The sequence below is a fragment of the Crocodylus porosus genome, unplaced genomic scaffold (genome assembly GCF_001723895.1).
Source record: "Crocodylus porosus isolate Cpor-Errol unplaced genomic scaffold, CroPor_comp1, whole genome shotgun sequence".
NCBI classification, from domain to species: domain Eukaryota; kingdom Metazoa; phylum Chordata; order Crocodylia; family Crocodylidae; genus Crocodylus; species Crocodylus porosus.
In genome coordinates, this window is record NW_017728931.1 from 77,683,400 (window position 1) to 77,701,151 (window position 17,752).

A 17,752-nucleotide genomic window follows, 5' to 3' on the forward strand; every position below is an offset into this window, starting at 1 on the left:
GGCGCTACTTCACTGTAAGGGTGGCTAGGATCTGGAACCAACTTCCAAGAGAAGTGGTGCTGGCTCCTACCCTGGGGGTCTTTAAGAGGGGAGGCTAGATGAACACCTTGCTGGGGTCATTTGACCCCAGTACTCTTTCCTGCCATGGCAGGGAGTTGGACTCAATGATCTGCTCAGATCCCTTCCGACCCTACAAACTATGAAACTATATATAGACACTTACATTTTAAATGCCCTTAGCATGGTCTAATTGTAACATGTAATTTCACCTTAAGTCATTTCCCTGGTATTACTGCTCATACACTTCATAATTTCAGAGTTGATAGGGTTGGAAGGGACCTGAGCAGATCATCAAATCTGACCTCCTGCCATGGGCAGGAAAGAATACTGGGATCATATGACCTCGGCTAGGCGATTATCTAGCCTCCTCAAAGCAGTGCACTGAAAATGATCAGCACCCTGTAAGTTCAATCACTAAATACACTGGTACTAAGATGGTGAGAATGCTAAGCAATCTGAAAGTCTGGCAAAGGACCTGAGATGCAGCAATATCCACTGGGCTGGACCACTATTTCCAGTAAAATGGAACCACTACAATGTTACAATGCAATCACATTTATACAATATACAGATTGTATTCTCATCTCCTCTGAAAGCTGAGTACTGCTTTTATATTATATAAATTGTTAGTTATTTTATGCATGTCTCCTACTGCCCTATTCATCATTTCAGTGCAAATGAAAATATTTAATGTTTGTAAAGTGCTTTTATAATAAAAAGATAAGGGCTAAGTATGATATTAACATTGCTATTATCATATTAATTAGACAAAAATAAACAGCATGAAATGTTCTAGATACTCATCAAGAATGAACCTCTGAACTTGCTGATTTTCAGACATCACTAGAATAAACATCTATGGTTGGAAGATAATTTAAATAAGAATAAATCAGCATGTTGTAAGCTACTGAATATTATAACCTCATTGATCAAGAGTAATAATTTGACAACCTCCAAGTGACTAAGTTTTTTATATGCTATCTTACACACACACACACACACACACACACACACATATATACATATATATATAGATACACACACACACACAGGTACATGCATGTGCACATACACGCACGCACTTTAAAAATAAGAATCACTAGGTCCTACACAGTCAAGATTCTTCACCTGAATCTTTCAAACAGAAGGCCAAGTTGAGGCCAGGCATTGCTGCTCAATGAGAGAAGATACTGCCTGAAAGAGAGTGGTTCCTTCTTGCTTTAGTACTGTATAAGCATAATATGATCATAAAAGACCCTGGAATAAAGGGCGTTGTGGTGATTCAGCAGGCAACAAAGAGCCATGTGGCTTCTATGCAATCAGAATGTGATGTCATTTGATTCAGGAGGAAAGAACTGTATATACCCGGCAAATAATAGAAAGCTGACTTTCCTGGCTAGACCACCTCTCCTGCTGCCCAAGAGAAAAGCAAGAATTTAAGCAGGATGAACTGTCTACAAAACACATATTCCTTAGTTAGTCTGAAATATTTTTTTTAAAAAAATGATCTATTGCCAAAAACCCATTAAACTATGATACATAAAAGTTTTATAATAACTATATCTTTACGACTTGGGCTACTTACAGACATTATGCTTCTACCGGGAGAATCGCCACTTGCCACACAAGTATTCACTGAATTTCTCCCAGAAGAAATATGTCCCTTCTGGTAGAAAGGTCTTCTAGAGGTAGAAATAGATTTTATCTTTATGTCTCCACAAAAATTCCTCTGGTGACACAAAGTAAAAGCAAACAGGTCTGTAGCTTCTGTCACACCACAAATGCTCAAATTCGTGGCCGTGACAGAAGGTGGCATTAAATTGGGCTACTTGACTGAGGCCCACATCTGTTTCTTTATGGCAAAAGAAAACAGCCCGCATGAAGCTAAATGAAGATCTTTAACTGCCACGGGCTTCTGGGCCTGGTCCTGCACACCCTGGGAATTCCCTGGCAGAATCAGTCCCCTCAGGCTTTGGGAGCACCTGCTTTGCTTTCACCACTTACTTAGACATGTCTTAGGGATCCCTGGGGACATAGCTGAGTAAAGGGGAAAGGTCAGAGCTTTCTCCCAAAAATGCATATCTGCAAGTGGGGGTTCCCTGCTTATAAACATGCACCCCATGTCAGAGCACAGCAGATATGTGTGCCAGAGGAATCTCTCTGCAGGGAATTTCCCCAACACCCATCTACAAGCATAGAGGGGGACCCCCCTCCCATGGGAGCTTCTCCCCCCACACACTTCTGCAGGTGTATCTGCAAATGAGGAAAAGGAAACCCTTACAGGAGTTCCCCCCTTCGTGCATACAGACACATGGACTCCCCACTCCCCAACATAGGGGTACATCTGCAAGCAGAAGTTTTCCCCCACTTGTCTCCCAAGTTAGCGAATGGTGACCGGCAACATCTGTAGAAATCTGTAGAGCACATTCAGCTGTGCCACAACATATCGTGGCACAACCAATCTGTTTCCAGCATACATATGAAAGTGGAACAACAAAATCCCCTCAATAACAGAATCATTATATAATGGTGAACTATAAAATACATTTCCTCACTATATATTTAATATAATTAATATGTAAAGAATCGGTGCAAAGATTTTTTATTGTACTTATAAACTTATTGAAGCATTATTTTTCACTTGGTTCTTTATTATTTCATGGTTGCAAGTCCTTTCTCTCACTTGATATGGGATTTAAAATAGAGTGGATTAAGTGAACTGGTTATATCTCTTCTGCAAATGATATCTGGAAAGCTTATCTGATTCTTTTAATTAACACTTTTTTGCATATCTAAGCTTCATAGAAAGAAAACACCATTTGTGATCCAGACATAAAAATTGGAGTTAAAAATTACCAAAGCCTTTTAACAAAACTTATAAGAACCAATGGAAGAATAAACTGTTTTACTGCTATATTAAATATACTTACAACATAATTCAACCCACAGATACATGGATGCAATTACCATTTAAGTCAACAGAAACTATGTCTAAGTAAATAAGGGAAAACTCCCCAATTGCTAACTGTGTTGCATTAAATGATGCATCAAATTTCATTCTGAAAATATAATTAAATCTATACTATAAAGATAAAAGGAGATAGCATATTCTCTTACAATAATCAGATAAAAAACAGATCACAGGCTATGTACAGCTCAAGAGCAGTAGTTTGACTTTAGAAAAAGATCAGGATACTGATAGCACATGACCCCTTGCATGTCATATAGCTGCATTCCTCAACTTTCTCCATGGCAGCACTTAGGATTGTTTTGCTATTAGTGGAGGGGAAGGACTAGAGCCCCTGGCAGACATTACACTTAAGACATGATAAACCAGTTAATCACATCTTCAGTTGTTACCTGGCCATACATTAATGCAATTCATAGCATCACAAAACCAGGAATAAGCCACAAAGTTTTTGCACAAAAATGAATTTAAAAAGAACTGAAGAAGAATGCATTACACTTGAAAGCTTTTCTAAGTCTATACCAATGGCCCAATAAAAGATATTGCCCACAAAAATGCTTGCCTCTTACATACTTCCTGGATCTTCATGGCTATACACTACTAACTTTTTCTCACAAAAGAAACCACCTTATTTGGTTACAATGGGTACTGAAGATGATGCTTCAAAAATTTTCTCTTGATTCTTATTAGGGTAGGGACTGCACTTCTCTATGCAGCTTTAAAGCATTTAAAGTCTGTGCACAAACACAATATAAGTAACAAATAAGAATAATTGTCCTTTGCTGAACTCTTAAAACCTTCAGTTTTATTTATATCATTTAATAACTCTGAATGTCACAAGCACAATGCCTAAGGTTAGTTACTTTAAACCCAAAGAGTCCACATGCATTTAAATTTCGTAACTAGTTATTTTTCTGATATGGTTATTTTTTCACATATAACAAGTCTTCCAAATACAATTACTTAAAAATTGAACACAAATGTGTGGTTTATCTGTCCCCACCTTTTTGTAGGCGATCCAGTCAAACACCCTGTCAATGTCTGTGGCTTGTTGCACCTCCTGTGATACTGGATGTGAACTGGACAAACCATCAAGCAGCATCACTTCATGTACGACATCTGTCAGAAATCTCTGCTTTTCCTGAAATAGAGTACATGCAGGAATATCATGGGCAGAGATGAATTTATAACAATATGGACATGATGCACATCAATCAGAGTCTCAGGGACTCAACAGCCTCCCATATGAGGGCCTGCAAAAATCAAATCCTATGGTCTGGGTGTCATCCACAGTGACCTAGAGCAATTCCTGAATGTTTTAACAGGTAGAGAAAACAAACTGGCCTCAGTTCTAACTGAGATATGGTGGACCTTCCTGACTTGTGACTTGGGTTGGAATGGAAATAAATTTCACTAAAATTAAATTAATGACTACAAGTAATCTTTTAAAAAGCTGTAAACTGCAACTGATATTACACCAATTCTTCCAATTTCATTTCTGCAGGGAGAGAAAGAAAAAAATATTTCAATCACAAGAAAACAAATATATTAAAACATAATACACAGAACTTTTTTCATGCACGGATCTGAAATTACATTACACGAGCAACTGAATAGCTTTATATAACCACTGGGGAGGCACAGAGAAGTTAAGTGATTTGCTCAAGTTTAACTAGCAAGCCAAGGAAAAACAGAGATGTGGGCAAAACTGACTTTTGGTTCAGTGACCTTACCGCTGACTGTGCTAGATTCTTCCCCAGCTTACAGAGGCAGCATTTAAACTGCATGTGCCTTTATTCTCAGAAGTGTTATAAAGAGTGGGCAATGGGGCAATAGCTCTGGGCATCCACTTATAATAAGCACAAGAACTGCAGCTGCCATCGCAGCCAGTCTGTTGCCATCCAGGACATAGACCCTGGTTGTTATGCTTCTGGTTCTTTTGACGATTTCCACTAACATTACCTATTTAATTCTCTCAACTTCACTATTAAGAAAAGGTTAGTACCCCAGCTTTACAAGTTAAGAAACTGTGGCACACAGGATTTCAGTAATGCTGAAGATCACATACCAAAGTCAGTGGCAGCTGATAATCTACTCTAGGAATTTGTTTCTACCTTTTAACAGCAGATTGCAAGTGGTGGTCAACACCACTCAAATTTATGTCAGCAGTAAAGTTTTCTTAATGTCCATGTACAAGTAAACTTGAACTATGAACATTTCTTTTCACACTTCAGCTGGAAGTCATATTCTTCAGTTGAGGACTTTCAGTGCCTTGAAAAAACTTTAAAGTTACATTACTGTAGATGCCTCTACTCCACAGTCTTCTGTTAGCAAGAAAGAAAGAGCTCAATTTGCTCAGGTTTTTAAGTCATGTATAAATGTTAAAGGTGAATTAAAATATGATGGTTAATTAAAGTTTAAAGAAGCATCTCTGAAATGATATGTTTTAACATTTATCTAAATTACAAGAGTTACTGAACTGATGTTGATCCAGTGGTATAATATTAGGGAACTCTTGGGAACTTTGCATTTTTAAAAAGTCACTGATTTGCCCAGATAAAATAAGTACATGATTAAATAATATATTCTACAATTAATTTCTTATAAAGAAATGTTTTGGCATCAATGTGTTAATTTAAATTATAGTTATAAGATAGCCAAAAAGCTAATCTAATGCTGATCCATCTGGAAGTAAACTTTTCTATTAAAATTCATTAGAGTACAAGAAATGTACCTTGAGTTGATTATATATTCAAGCAATTAAAAACATGGGATGCAGGAAAGCCAGTTACCCAATACATAGTTAAAGTTCTCAGCTAGTCATATTAGGTAGAGCTTGTGAAGGAAGATAAAATGCCTTGTTCACATATTTTTCATTTCAGAATTTTCTGAGGCATAAACAGCAAAACTCAACGTCACATAAGGGCCATTGGGAGGATATAGTAATAGTCAAAATCATAAAATGGTTAAGGGATCAAAAGCACCTCAGTCACATTCAGTTCACACTTTCAAGAAGTATTAGATTTCCTAACTATCTGGCCATGGGCAAGCACAGTGCTGCTAGTTTAGGTAGGTTGGACACATCTTCAAAAGTCAGTTTGGAAAAGCAGTTACCAAAGGTTAACAGAGGTGGATTTTGACTATGTAGAATTTTAAATTACTACACTAAGAACTGATACAATGGTCTCATTAGCCACATAAGTCGCTTGGCCAAACCTTAAGTATAGCAGATAGGCAGATAGCAATTTAAAATATTTAAAAGTTTATTAAAACGAGACAAACGTAAAACCATGAAGGCAAAGCAATATTTGTAATTGTGTCTTGGGTCATATCTTGATGATCATAAACTTGTAGTCTTGAATCATATCAGCTCATTCAGTTAAGCTTAGTGCAACTAAAAATACCACCCTAGCCTATTAAGATGTGGGCTAGAGCTTCTGAGGCTCCCAAAGGAAAACAATATGGCCAGCTAACATGACTTCAAACATATTAGCCTGCAACATTCAAGTTGGGCTTTCAATCACATTAAGCTTGCTGCAATGAGCTAAAAGTTAAACACACACACAAAACACATTACTATTGCTCAACAAGATGAGGCCTTGATGAAAGGAGATCCAAATACAATTAGGACTCATATTTTTGTACTAAGCAAAAAAAGTATGGGAACAGCATATTTTATGGCTGGCAGGTGGGCCTGGAACCTAAGGTAATGGGAAACCGGAAAGTAAACCCTGCGTGAACCAAAACCAGCTTAATTACTGCATAATTTAAATACTGCTGTAGCTATTAGATAAAGTTGCATCAGTGTTGTACCAAGGTGTTGCACCAAACAACCTGAAATATACTAAAATTGTTAATACACAATTTTAAAGAAAAGAGGACTTTCTTTTCCCCACCACTGTGTTTAGTAAAGCAGAATGGGTCTGTTTCAACACAATGTCTAATGATCGTAGATTCACTTTCTGTGGAGAAAATCAATGTTAGAATAGGTTGGGTGAGGTCAGTGAGCTGTAAACAGCTCAGGTCAGGGGACTGAGTCTGAACATGAAACAATCACAAAATTTTGTTCAAGATTACTTTCCTCTGGGGGAGTTCAAGCAGAAATAAATAGCAAACATAGGACTGATTTTGATCTGCTACAAACCTGGTGTACTAAGTGAGAATGGAATTCCTGGGATTCAAGAATCCAGGTTTCTTCACATTATACCCAGTCCCTGCACACAACATGGTTCTGTGTGATGATACTGCTATGACAACTGGAGTTCCCATAAAAGGCAGGACTCCATCTATTAGTGACAGTGGAATAGGGATGACAGCGCAGAGTGTTATCAGGGGAACAAATCTCTGAGCAAAGGCTGGTATGAGGACAGTGCAAGCTTGCTGACATAAGGTAGTGTGACATCTGGTGCCATTCCTCATGGGTAGATGAAAAGAGTGGTTAATTTTTTGTTTATTCTCCCTCTATTACCAATGAACCCACTATCCCCCATCACACAACCTTAGTTTTAAAGAAATTCATTAGTCAGACAATAAACAATAGATGGCAAGCCCTATCACCTCCATTTGTTGAGAAAGAAATGGAATTTTAACTGCATTACTTCAGCTACCTTTCCAGTGGCCTTCCCTTTCATTCGTCATTAGCTCCTGCAACCGCATCCAGTCATGCTTTCAGCAGGCAGGAATTCATCTACTGTGTTGAAGATGTGCTAGATTCTATTTTTTTAGAGTTAAATCAACTCATCCTTTATATAAGGCTGTTGATTCAGAATCTCATATTGGTACCAAACTCTATGATATCTGAGTGCATGTGTATTCTTGTTCTTTTAGCTTATAAGATTTTCTAACTTCAACCTGTTGGAATGTATTTACAACACCTCCCTCCAAGTTCTGTGCTTTCCTTATTCCAGTTACCATGCCCACTTTTGTAAATCTATATTCTGGAAAAGGTATTGTTGGATTAGTAGCTTGTCCGTGGAGGAAATGAATGTTACAGATGATGACACCGGCAAATTAATGGAAAGGGTGCGGTCAGCCCTACCTTTTAACAATATGCCTTTTAGATATGAAGCTACCTTTAAACAGGAAGCAAAGGTGAAACAATATTCCTTGTTCACACAGGGTTGTGGCATAAAAATTTATTCAACATACCATAAAAAAGGATATTTAAATGGGCAAAAAGCAGAGTTGCTTGTGCTGATTTTATCATGCATTATTAAGATATCATGTAATGACATTTAAGTTAGGCAGTATGAAAATAATATGATTCTTGAGCTACTCACAAAATAATTTCTAAAACTTCATATGAAATAAGTAGACAAAGAACTGTACACAAAAATGGGAATATATTCAACAAGGGAACAAAAGAAATTATACAATAAGAGCCATGCTCAAAGATTATTATATATAAAAGATCAAAGGGCTCAGTGTTAAAGGTACTGCCTTTGTTCTGGGGTAGGCATTCAAAAGGTGCATAGACGAAGAAACCTATTTGAATAATGTTTAAGATGGGTGCCCAAATGTGTAAATTATGATCCCATCAAACTGGTCAGCAATGTCTATCTCAAAATAGGTAACTTTTACTTGCCAACAGACATACAAATGGGATTTGTGTGATCTATTATCTGATAAAATAAGTATTTGCGGAAAGTAAGACAATAGGTTTATAGGGAGAATATGCCCTTGACAGAAAGAAGCAGAAGCAAATTGTAAGAGCAGTCAAATATCTCTATGGTATAAAGGGCAAGAGCACAATACAAGCTGGACTACAGAGCGATATCAACTCAGGAGTATTCCAGGTTTGTATACAATAAGCTAATGGCATAGCAAAGATCCACTGGGCAGATACAAGAGGACAAGTTTCTACTATGCCTCACAGTCTTTCTTTCTCACTTTCTTTCCCTACTTGTATAAGTGAAAAATAAAAATTAATTGATTCATTAACACGTTTGATAAGTAATCTTATTGTTTTCTTTCATTTTAACAGTCTTTGTGCATATATGTAAATCATTGCGTGTGTGTGTGCGCGCATGCATGCGTGTAGCTGGAAAGGGAAAGGTGACTGGAAAAGCAGTGACAAAATTACAATTTGTTAGCTATGAAAAAGGTAAGGAGTCCATGTCCATTCTTATTTGTTCCATATTTTTAAGCCAAACTCCGATAAAATTCTATCTTGTAGCTGATATGGGACTACAATTTCACTGTTGCAAAGAAATGTAGAAATGTGGTACGAGTTCCCAGCTGAGGAGGAAGGCAGGGGCTTAGAGGTAACTGTGGTCAATTCCAAGTATGGATCTAAGTATCAGAAAAGAGCACCTGAAATATACTCCTATTCAATGGAGAGTCAGACCAGGCATCCATGCCTTTGGGTAATGTATTTTGAATTCCCAGGGTTACTAAGCAGGTGGGCTGCTGCATTTTGTACTAGTTGGAATTGTTTCAAAGTTTGTGATATCATCTGCTACTACAATTGCTCTCTCTCTCTCTCTCCATCCTTCTTTATCTCCATTATCAATTTGATTTAATTATATGTTAAATCTGTTTTGCCCCAATGGATTCTCAATGAGGCAAGGATGCTGAATACAATGAGGAATTTGAAATGAAAACCCACATCACTACTACTTTAACTTTTAGCAAATTGAAATGAAAGAAGGGGAAAGTTCCACCTCCCTTCCATATTGGATTGATCCTATTAGCACTGAAAACACTAGGCCTGATTCAGCCTAGTAGTGTAGGGTTTGTCCATAAAAAAAAAAATCCATCCTCCAATGACAGTGCAGGTTACTGCTCCACAGAGTGAATCCATACCTAGTTCTGAGGACCACATGCAATACTTAAATGCAGAAGGCATCTTTTATAAACAAAGAGTGTTCTTAAAAAGTGTTTGCCAGTAACTGCCAAAAATCACACTAAACCAGCATATTTTCTAAGTGCTGCATGAGTGCTGCATGGACTTTGCACATTTGAAATCTATGATTTTTTGAAAATGAGGAGGGTCCTGAGAGAATCAAGCCAATTTTATGGGTTTGGATTAATCCCTGCCAGATCTTAATTCCTTTAAAAATCGCTTCACACTTCTGATATGATACTGCTTCCATGTCGCATGCAATTTTAAAACAAAGAGAAGCTCTATGACTCAAGAACACAGTTGAAATTGCAAAAACAAACAAACAAACAAAAAAGCACCTCTCAATATGTATGCAACCAAATACATAGCTGTTTATTTTGCCACCTAACTTCCCACCTGGAACACTGCTTTAAAAGAAGTGGGTCAGAGAAGAGGGGAGCCAACAAGACAAAAGTCTCTGTCAAAGTCTCATTTCCCCTGGCGGATGAGACGTGATAGAAACTTCTCTCAACCTCCTTCAAGAGACTGAGAGAAGAGTTGCCAGGTCAATGGTATGTGCAATTTAGTAGTTTAAACAGTTTCATTTTGAAACAAACGGCATGTCCAAATCCCAGCCCAAGGAATGTATACTTTATGAGATAAATCTTCTGATGTTAATGGCTATTTAAATTTTTTCCTAAAATAAGCAGACATTGACATGCAGCAATTAGAGCCCCTGACATTCTCTAAACCTATATTCAATTTTCTGAATGCATTTTTCACCCAAGATTTGACGCTCATTTACACTTAAAATAAGATGTAAAGATTTGAAATACTAAAAGTTAAAAACTGCTTTGTCTTGCCAAAGCATGAATGAACTCTGTTAGGAAACATCATTTGTCGATGTATATTTTTTAATTTTAAAAAGGAAATATAAAGGTATTTGGATTGCTTTCATTAAAAGGATCTAGTAATTGACAATAAGAAGGTCTTGTAACTTACCTTTACATCTTTTTTTTCCTTACCAAAGTCAATTATACATGAGTTTCTATTTAATTTTGCATAGACAGTTTCCCCTGTAGTTGAGTTAAAACAGAAAAATCATACAAGGCTTCACTTTGGCAAGCAGTTTCTGGGGGGAAAATACACTCCATGTGGTATTAATTAAAAGCTTGCTTCTTAGAGGCATTGGAAGCCTTTAACCAAAAAAGGAGACATGAAAGGAGTTTGAAAAAGGAGAGACCAAGTCTCTTTCAACACTGAGCCAGCATGATATTTATGTTAGGTTAGAAGGATCAAGCAGGCTACAGCTTAGGTCTGAAATACCAAAATAATAATGAAATAAATCAAAAAGGTTCATGTCTTAAGTCTACTCCAAAACTTTTAATGATTTTTCTTCTGGGCTTTCTGTGAGTCAAACAAAGCCTAAGAACATTTTATTAAGAGAGAGAAATGTTTTAGCAGGCAATCTGCTAAAGTACATTAAAGTACATTAAAAATATGCATGGTCTAATGTCAGTATTCATTTTTATTATTTTAATCCTGACAATGAGAAAGATAGGCAATTACAATAATTTATCAAGGACCTGAGCAATAAGCTTTGAGATGCTCTCAGTATTTAATTTAATGAAGTTTATTTTAATGATTTTCTATTAATATTTATTTTTATGCTTCAGCAAATTCTATCATCACATGATTTTAAACAAAAAATATTTGTATGCAGATTTTTAACAATATGAATCTATTTTCCATTTTCTATAATAATGATAGAATCATGTTGGGTGCCTATATGTGAGCGCCGAGGCTGCTTTGATGTGCTGGAATTCCTCCTGTGTCTCATGTATCAGGATCCCTGCGCTTAAAAATAGCAGCACGGGCACTTGAACTAAAACTTGTTGAATGAGATTTAGTTCAGTTGCTCCCACCACCATTTTTAAGTGTAGGGATGCTGATACAGGAGATGCAGAAGCACTTTAATTAGATCAGCTCTCAGAGCCGCTTTAAATGAAGTGTTGCCCCCATCCCACCCCTAGAGCACATATAAAAGTGCCCCTAGAGCAGGCGTGGGCAATAGTTTTGGCTGACAGGCTGTTTAACAAGTTTTGGTGATCTGTTGAGGGCTGCAAGAGAAGTCCCACCCCATGACAGTTACCCCACCCCAGTCACCATCTTGGGACCAGAAGTTCCACCCCCTAACCCCTGGCCTTTGCTACTAGAAGTCCCTCCCCTTGCCCTGAAAGTACTCCTTTTGGGCGGGGGGGGGGAGGTGCTGCCATCTTGAAACCAGAAAAAAGTCATATACTAAGAAGTCAAACATGTACTATAGCTGATTTTACTTTTAAAATATTTTTGTCCTGATTTTTGTCGTTTGCGTAGTGTATCTTGAGGCAATTGCATAATAATCCCAAATACAGTCTTACTCATGTATACTGGGGGAGAGGGGTGTATGTGGGGGGTGGGCTGGGGAGTGGGTGTGTGTGGTAGGATGTTGAGGGGTGGGAATATGTGAGAAGATGTGGGGTTTGTGAGTATGGCGAGGGTGGGGGCCTGGGAATGTGTGGAGGGGTGTTGGAGGTATGGTGAGCGATGGGGTGTGTGGGAGGGGGACCGGAATGGGGAGAGTTCCCAGAGTGTGCAAGTCCCTGGATCTGCATGTGGTGGCAGCAAGCAGGGCCAGCCCCAACCAGCTCCATAGTGCTCAGCTCTCGCACTCCCACCCCAGTCCCCATCCACAGGTGTTGACAGAGTGCAGTGCCAGCCCCCCTGGCCCCACAGCATTCCTACCTGACTCACCAGCCACATGTGGTGGCAGCTTGCTGGGACAGTCCCATAGCATGCAGCACCCCGTGCTCCTGCCTGAGTTGCTGAATGCATGTAGGAGCAGGGTGCAGGGCCAGCCCTGCCTGGCCCAATGGTGTGCAGCTCCCGTGCTGCCATCCAAGTCCCCAGCTGCGCATAGTGGCAGCATGCAGGGCTAGTCCTACCCACCCCATAGAGTGCAACTCCTGCCTGAGTCCCCAGCGGCACATGGTGGCAGCATGCGGGGTCAGCCCCACCTGGCCCCATAACACGCAGCTCCCCACCCTCCTGCAGTATGAAGGGCCAGCCCAGCTCAGCCCCAAAGGGCATGGCTCCCCATACTCCCACCCCCAACAGGAGTCCCTGGCCCCAGCCCAGTAGAACTGTACCTGAATTCCTGGTCTTGCAGGCAGGGAGACTGGCAACAACCACAGAGGGGAGCAGGCAAAAGCTCTGCCAAGCAGGGGTGGGACAGGTCAGGCCAAGTGGGGATGGGGAGCGGGGGGTGCTGAACAACCAGAGCTGCACCTCCTGCATGGACGCATCAGCTTGCAGAGAGGCAGTAAGGGCCAAGGCTTACAGGGGGCTCACAGAGGGGCCCCAAGGGCTAGATGGAATTGCTTGGTGGGCCAGATCCAGCCTGTGGGCCTTATTTTGCCCATCTCTGCCCCTAGACCCTGGAGCACTATAGTTATTAGAAAAAGTTAGGACACGTTTTGAAAGATAAAGGATGCCCTTCCACACTGAAACAGTGGGTCTTAATACTTTGATCAAAGAAGCCTAACAGACATGACCATGGTTCCAATAACAGCAAATAAACGTAGGAAAAAGAAGGCCTCTTCATTTTAGAGAGAAAAACAGAGGATACAAACTATTGTAGACATGCTGTGCATTGACTCATCCAATAAAGCTGTCACAAAAGCTACACTTTTATAAAATAAAGGAGAAGAAAAAGACCACTGGGTTCTGTGGAATGCTCTCTCAGCATGAGGTGAGGTGGTGACTGCTAAAGCATTTGACACTTGTTTGATGGATGAAAGTGAAAATTACTTGCCAGTAATTCCTTTTGTCATAGCCCTCTACTCCTGCCTTACTAACAGAGACCTTCAAGGACAAACAGCATGATGGCTCCACCTACCACAAAACAAGGAAGCAAAAGATCAATCAATAAATCCAGGCACATAGAGGTCCTAGTCCATCACTTCCCTGCCCCTCCTCCCAAGAGCCAAGTACAGAGGGCTTTAAGTAATCTGAATAATAAGCAGAAACAAAGATGGCAACATATAGAAACAAGATGGACTATATAGTTGCAAACCTGTCTATGGGGGAAGAATGGAGAGGGGGGAAGAAAGCAGCACTTCGGAAAAAATAAATTACCAGTTACTGGAAGGAATAAATGGAAGCTTGGTGCCAATGTATGGGAGGGCCAAGCCTCCAACCTGGCCAAATAATGGAAAGGTTAACCTAAGGAGGAGAGACAAAACTTGAATCCCACGCTGGGGGAATGGAAAACAGTTGTGAGGAACTGAAAGAACAGAATGGAAACTTCAAGGACTATGGCAGTTACGTAGCCTTTGTCCTAGAAAGAAGGAAACATTTGAAACATCTACCAGGATCTACGACAGCTACTGGAGCCAATGAAGGAACAAAGAAAAAGTGCTACAATGGATTCCTCTTATTAGAATCACTTTGGGAAATGGTGATTAATTCTATTAACTGGCTGATTCCATTAAAAGGAGACCCGTTTTTTCAAGAACACAGATACTCACTGCTCCCCCACAGCCTCTAGCCCTGCTTGTGCCTCTCACTCCCCCCTCACTCCTACTGGTACCTCTTGCACCCCACCAGCTGCCCCCTAGCCTCCCAGCCCTGCCAGAGGGGCCCCCAGCTGCCACGGCTATGGGGCCAGGGACCTGCCAGCCCCCTTTCCCTGGCAGGGAGCACCACCTGCTGCAGCGAAGCGGAGCCCAGCTCCTCATCTGTTGCTGCCTGCTATAGACTTGGGTGCAGGAGGTGGGGCCAGCTCCCTGGTGCAGCACGCACTCCCAGAGGGGCAAGGGAACACCAGATCTGTGTGTGGGGTGGGGGCAAACGCAGGCAGTAAGGGCAGTGGCATGGGTTGCACCCCTCAAAGCTACCATGAGCACACGGGGTGCTTTGCCAGGGAGCCTGGCCCCATCTCACTGCCGCTGGGGTCTCAGTTCTGCCCAGCTGTCTCCCTCCTTCCCTACAGATGCCCCATTTCCCCCACCCCACCACTCACACACACACTTACATGTGGAAGCTGCTCTACAAGCTCTCTGGGATCATGTCCAGGCACCCCCTGCCTGCCTGTCTTCCTCCTGCTCCCTCCCAGCCCCCTGCAGACTGCAACATAATCCCCAGGCTTCTCCAGTAAAATGATTCCAAAACCCCAAAACTGTGATTCTAATATGAGCAATTTTTACATGTAATAATATACGGTTTTGGTTTTCCCATAGTGATTCAGATAAGCAGCTGATTCTATTGACCACCAATTCTATAAAGCAGAAACCACTGTACTTATAAACAGGCTGGCTGAAGAAAGGAACTAAAACTTGCAAGGATTTTTTTCCTTCTGAAAAATGTGTGCACATGCGTGTGCGCACGCGTGTGTGTGCACGCTCGGGGAGAGGGGTTGGCAGACCATTTACACTGCAGAAACAGAGATATTTGTACATATTTAAGCATGCAAACAGACCCAGGGAGCCTCCCCCTTTCCCTTCAGCCTGTGTCATCACAGTCCCTGTCCCAGGCTGGACATGGCTCTCAAAAGCCTGGTTTAAATTTATAAACTTATGCTTATTTTCCCTCAATTAAGAAGTCATAAAATAATATTTCTTAAATCAACACACAGGAAAGAAGACATTTCCTGGATGCTTATCTTGCTGAGATCCTTTGACCCTAGCTGACTTCCCGCCTCTTGGGCAAGGGGCTGGATTCAATGATCTCCCGAGGTCCCTTCCAGTCCTAAGGTCTATGAAAAGCATGAAATCTATGAAATGTAACAATTAACAGGCACCAGTTCACAGGCAGGGAGAGAAGTAACAGGACAGACTGGTATATGCCTGTATTAAATTGTGAACACTTTGGTTAATACCAAACTCATTTTTTTGTACAAAATAAGTGCCTAGACATGTCCAGGACAATCAAAGGAAATGTATCGTAATGCCTGCAAGAATAACGAGCCGTCTGTTACAAATGTTTTCCAATAATAGGGGTTACATCTTAGGGCACTGATTTTGCTGTAGAGAGTGGAGTTATAAGGAAAATGGCATGTTTGGCCCCAGTGCTCTTTCCTGCCATGGCAGGGGGTTGGACTAGATGATCTGCTCAGGTCCCTTCCAACCCTAGAAACTATGAAACTATGAAACTCCTGTGTGCTGGGATTGGGTCCTAGGGGCCTAGCACCATCCCTTCCCATTTGACACCACCAGGATTGCATCCTGAGGGCCCATTCCCTCTTGTGTTTCCCCCTGCCTCGCATGCTGGGATTAGGCTCTGGGGCCCAGGACACTGGGGTTGGACAGTGGGTCCAGCATATGAGACCTGGAGCTCCACGCAGGGCCAGAGATTTGGCAGCAACCAAGTTCCAGACTAATAGGGAAGCCCATGGGCCGAATGACACAAGCTAAGTTAAAAACAAAAGGAAGATGGCAAAACTCAAGCTGCACGTGTCCACATACAAGAAAGAGACAGTGAAAGGATGGACTGAGGCTTTACATAAAGAAACTGACTGACAAAATTATATCTTCTTGATTTCTTCTAGGAGGATCCTTTATGCTGTTTGTCCATGAATACCCTTGTTAGTCAAAACTGTACAAAAATCATTTTAGTTTCTTTTCAACCATCAAATAGACAGTCTGCCTTAGTAAATATGGACCCAAGTCCATTTAGTCAGTATGTATGATGCCTAGAACAATAAGAATGATAGCAATGATTTGGTATTAAAACATGTATAAGATTTAAACCATAACACATTCTTTCTTTAAAATGGATGTGTTATGATTTAAATTGAAGGCTGATGAAAATAAAAAATGTGCTGTATTTCACCTGTGTGGGCAGCAGTACAGAAAGGTTTCTACTTGGAAAAGCTTTGTAAGACTTGACAGGATATGTGTCAGCATCATAGGATTTGCTTGGTTCCATGTTCTTGACCACAGCAATGACAAGTTGTATAAGAAAGTGGTTTTTGACTGTAAATACAAAAATGTAGTCATCTTTTATTTTTAAAAACTTTTCTTCCTGTGTTTTTTGAGGGCAAAGAAGCAGAAAATGTTAAGCATGCCATTGCTAAGGCTCCATCAACAAAATTTAGCACTTATTCTTTTATTCCTTCCACACCTGCCCAAAAGATATGACAGCATATTCTCTAACCAACTGGAAGGCAGTAATATTCAACATCTCAGTCCCCAAGGTCTGACATCTGTAGATTACAAGGAAAATGGTTAATTCCCTAACTTTCCCCATCCTGGCGAAGAGGTTTTATTGGATTATTTTTGGCTTTCCTGATGCAAAATCTTCTCAGAAACAGCACAGTCAAATTCAAAAGGACCATTTCTGCACGTATCACAAGTATGAACGACTGCTGGTGCAGGATCTTGTGCTGTTGCTCTGGCTATTAACATAGCATCATTAATAGAAGCCATATTTAAAGTTTTCGATGTTTGAACTGATTTGTGCAGCTTGAACTGCGTATAATCACTTCTGAAAAAGAAGTAAAGCTGTTTTTCTTTTCTCTAGGTATTTCTCAGTTGCTTACACGTTTGTGTCTCAGATTGTTCTGAAGAGTACTTTGCACCACTAACAAAAAAAATCTCCAGAACACTACATTGTAGTATGTGCAGCCAAATTGTACTTGCTATTCTTACCATTTTAGTAACAAGAATGAAACATCATATTATTAATTTCTACTGTAGACTGTAAAGGATGGTAAAAAACTATATTGTTTAAATTGTCATGTTCAATCTTCCCACCAATTTTCTAAGTATTTGGATATGTCAATATGGGTTTTTTTGGTCTCTAAGGCCACTGATATCAGAAGCCTCATGAAAAGTTTACGTCAACCTTTCCTTTTCATTTAA

The 17,752-nt window shown here is 40.3% G+C and overlaps 1 protein-coding gene across 1 annotated transcript in view; it reads right to left on the reverse strand.

The window, feature by feature from the left end:
• The window catches only part of TRHDE (thyrotropin releasing hormone degrading enzyme), a gene marked incomplete at its 5' end in the record, with an annotated part of 317,351 nt that overhangs the window by 156,621 nt on the left and 142,978 nt on the right, over positions 1-17,752 (reverse strand). Inside the window, one exon of the mRNA XM_019543934.1 lies at positions 4,032-4,169. Within this exon, the coding sequence (XP_019399479.1) occupies positions 4,032-4,169 (138 nt within the window). The remainder of the gene's footprint in view (positions 1-4,031; positions 4,170-17,752) is intronic.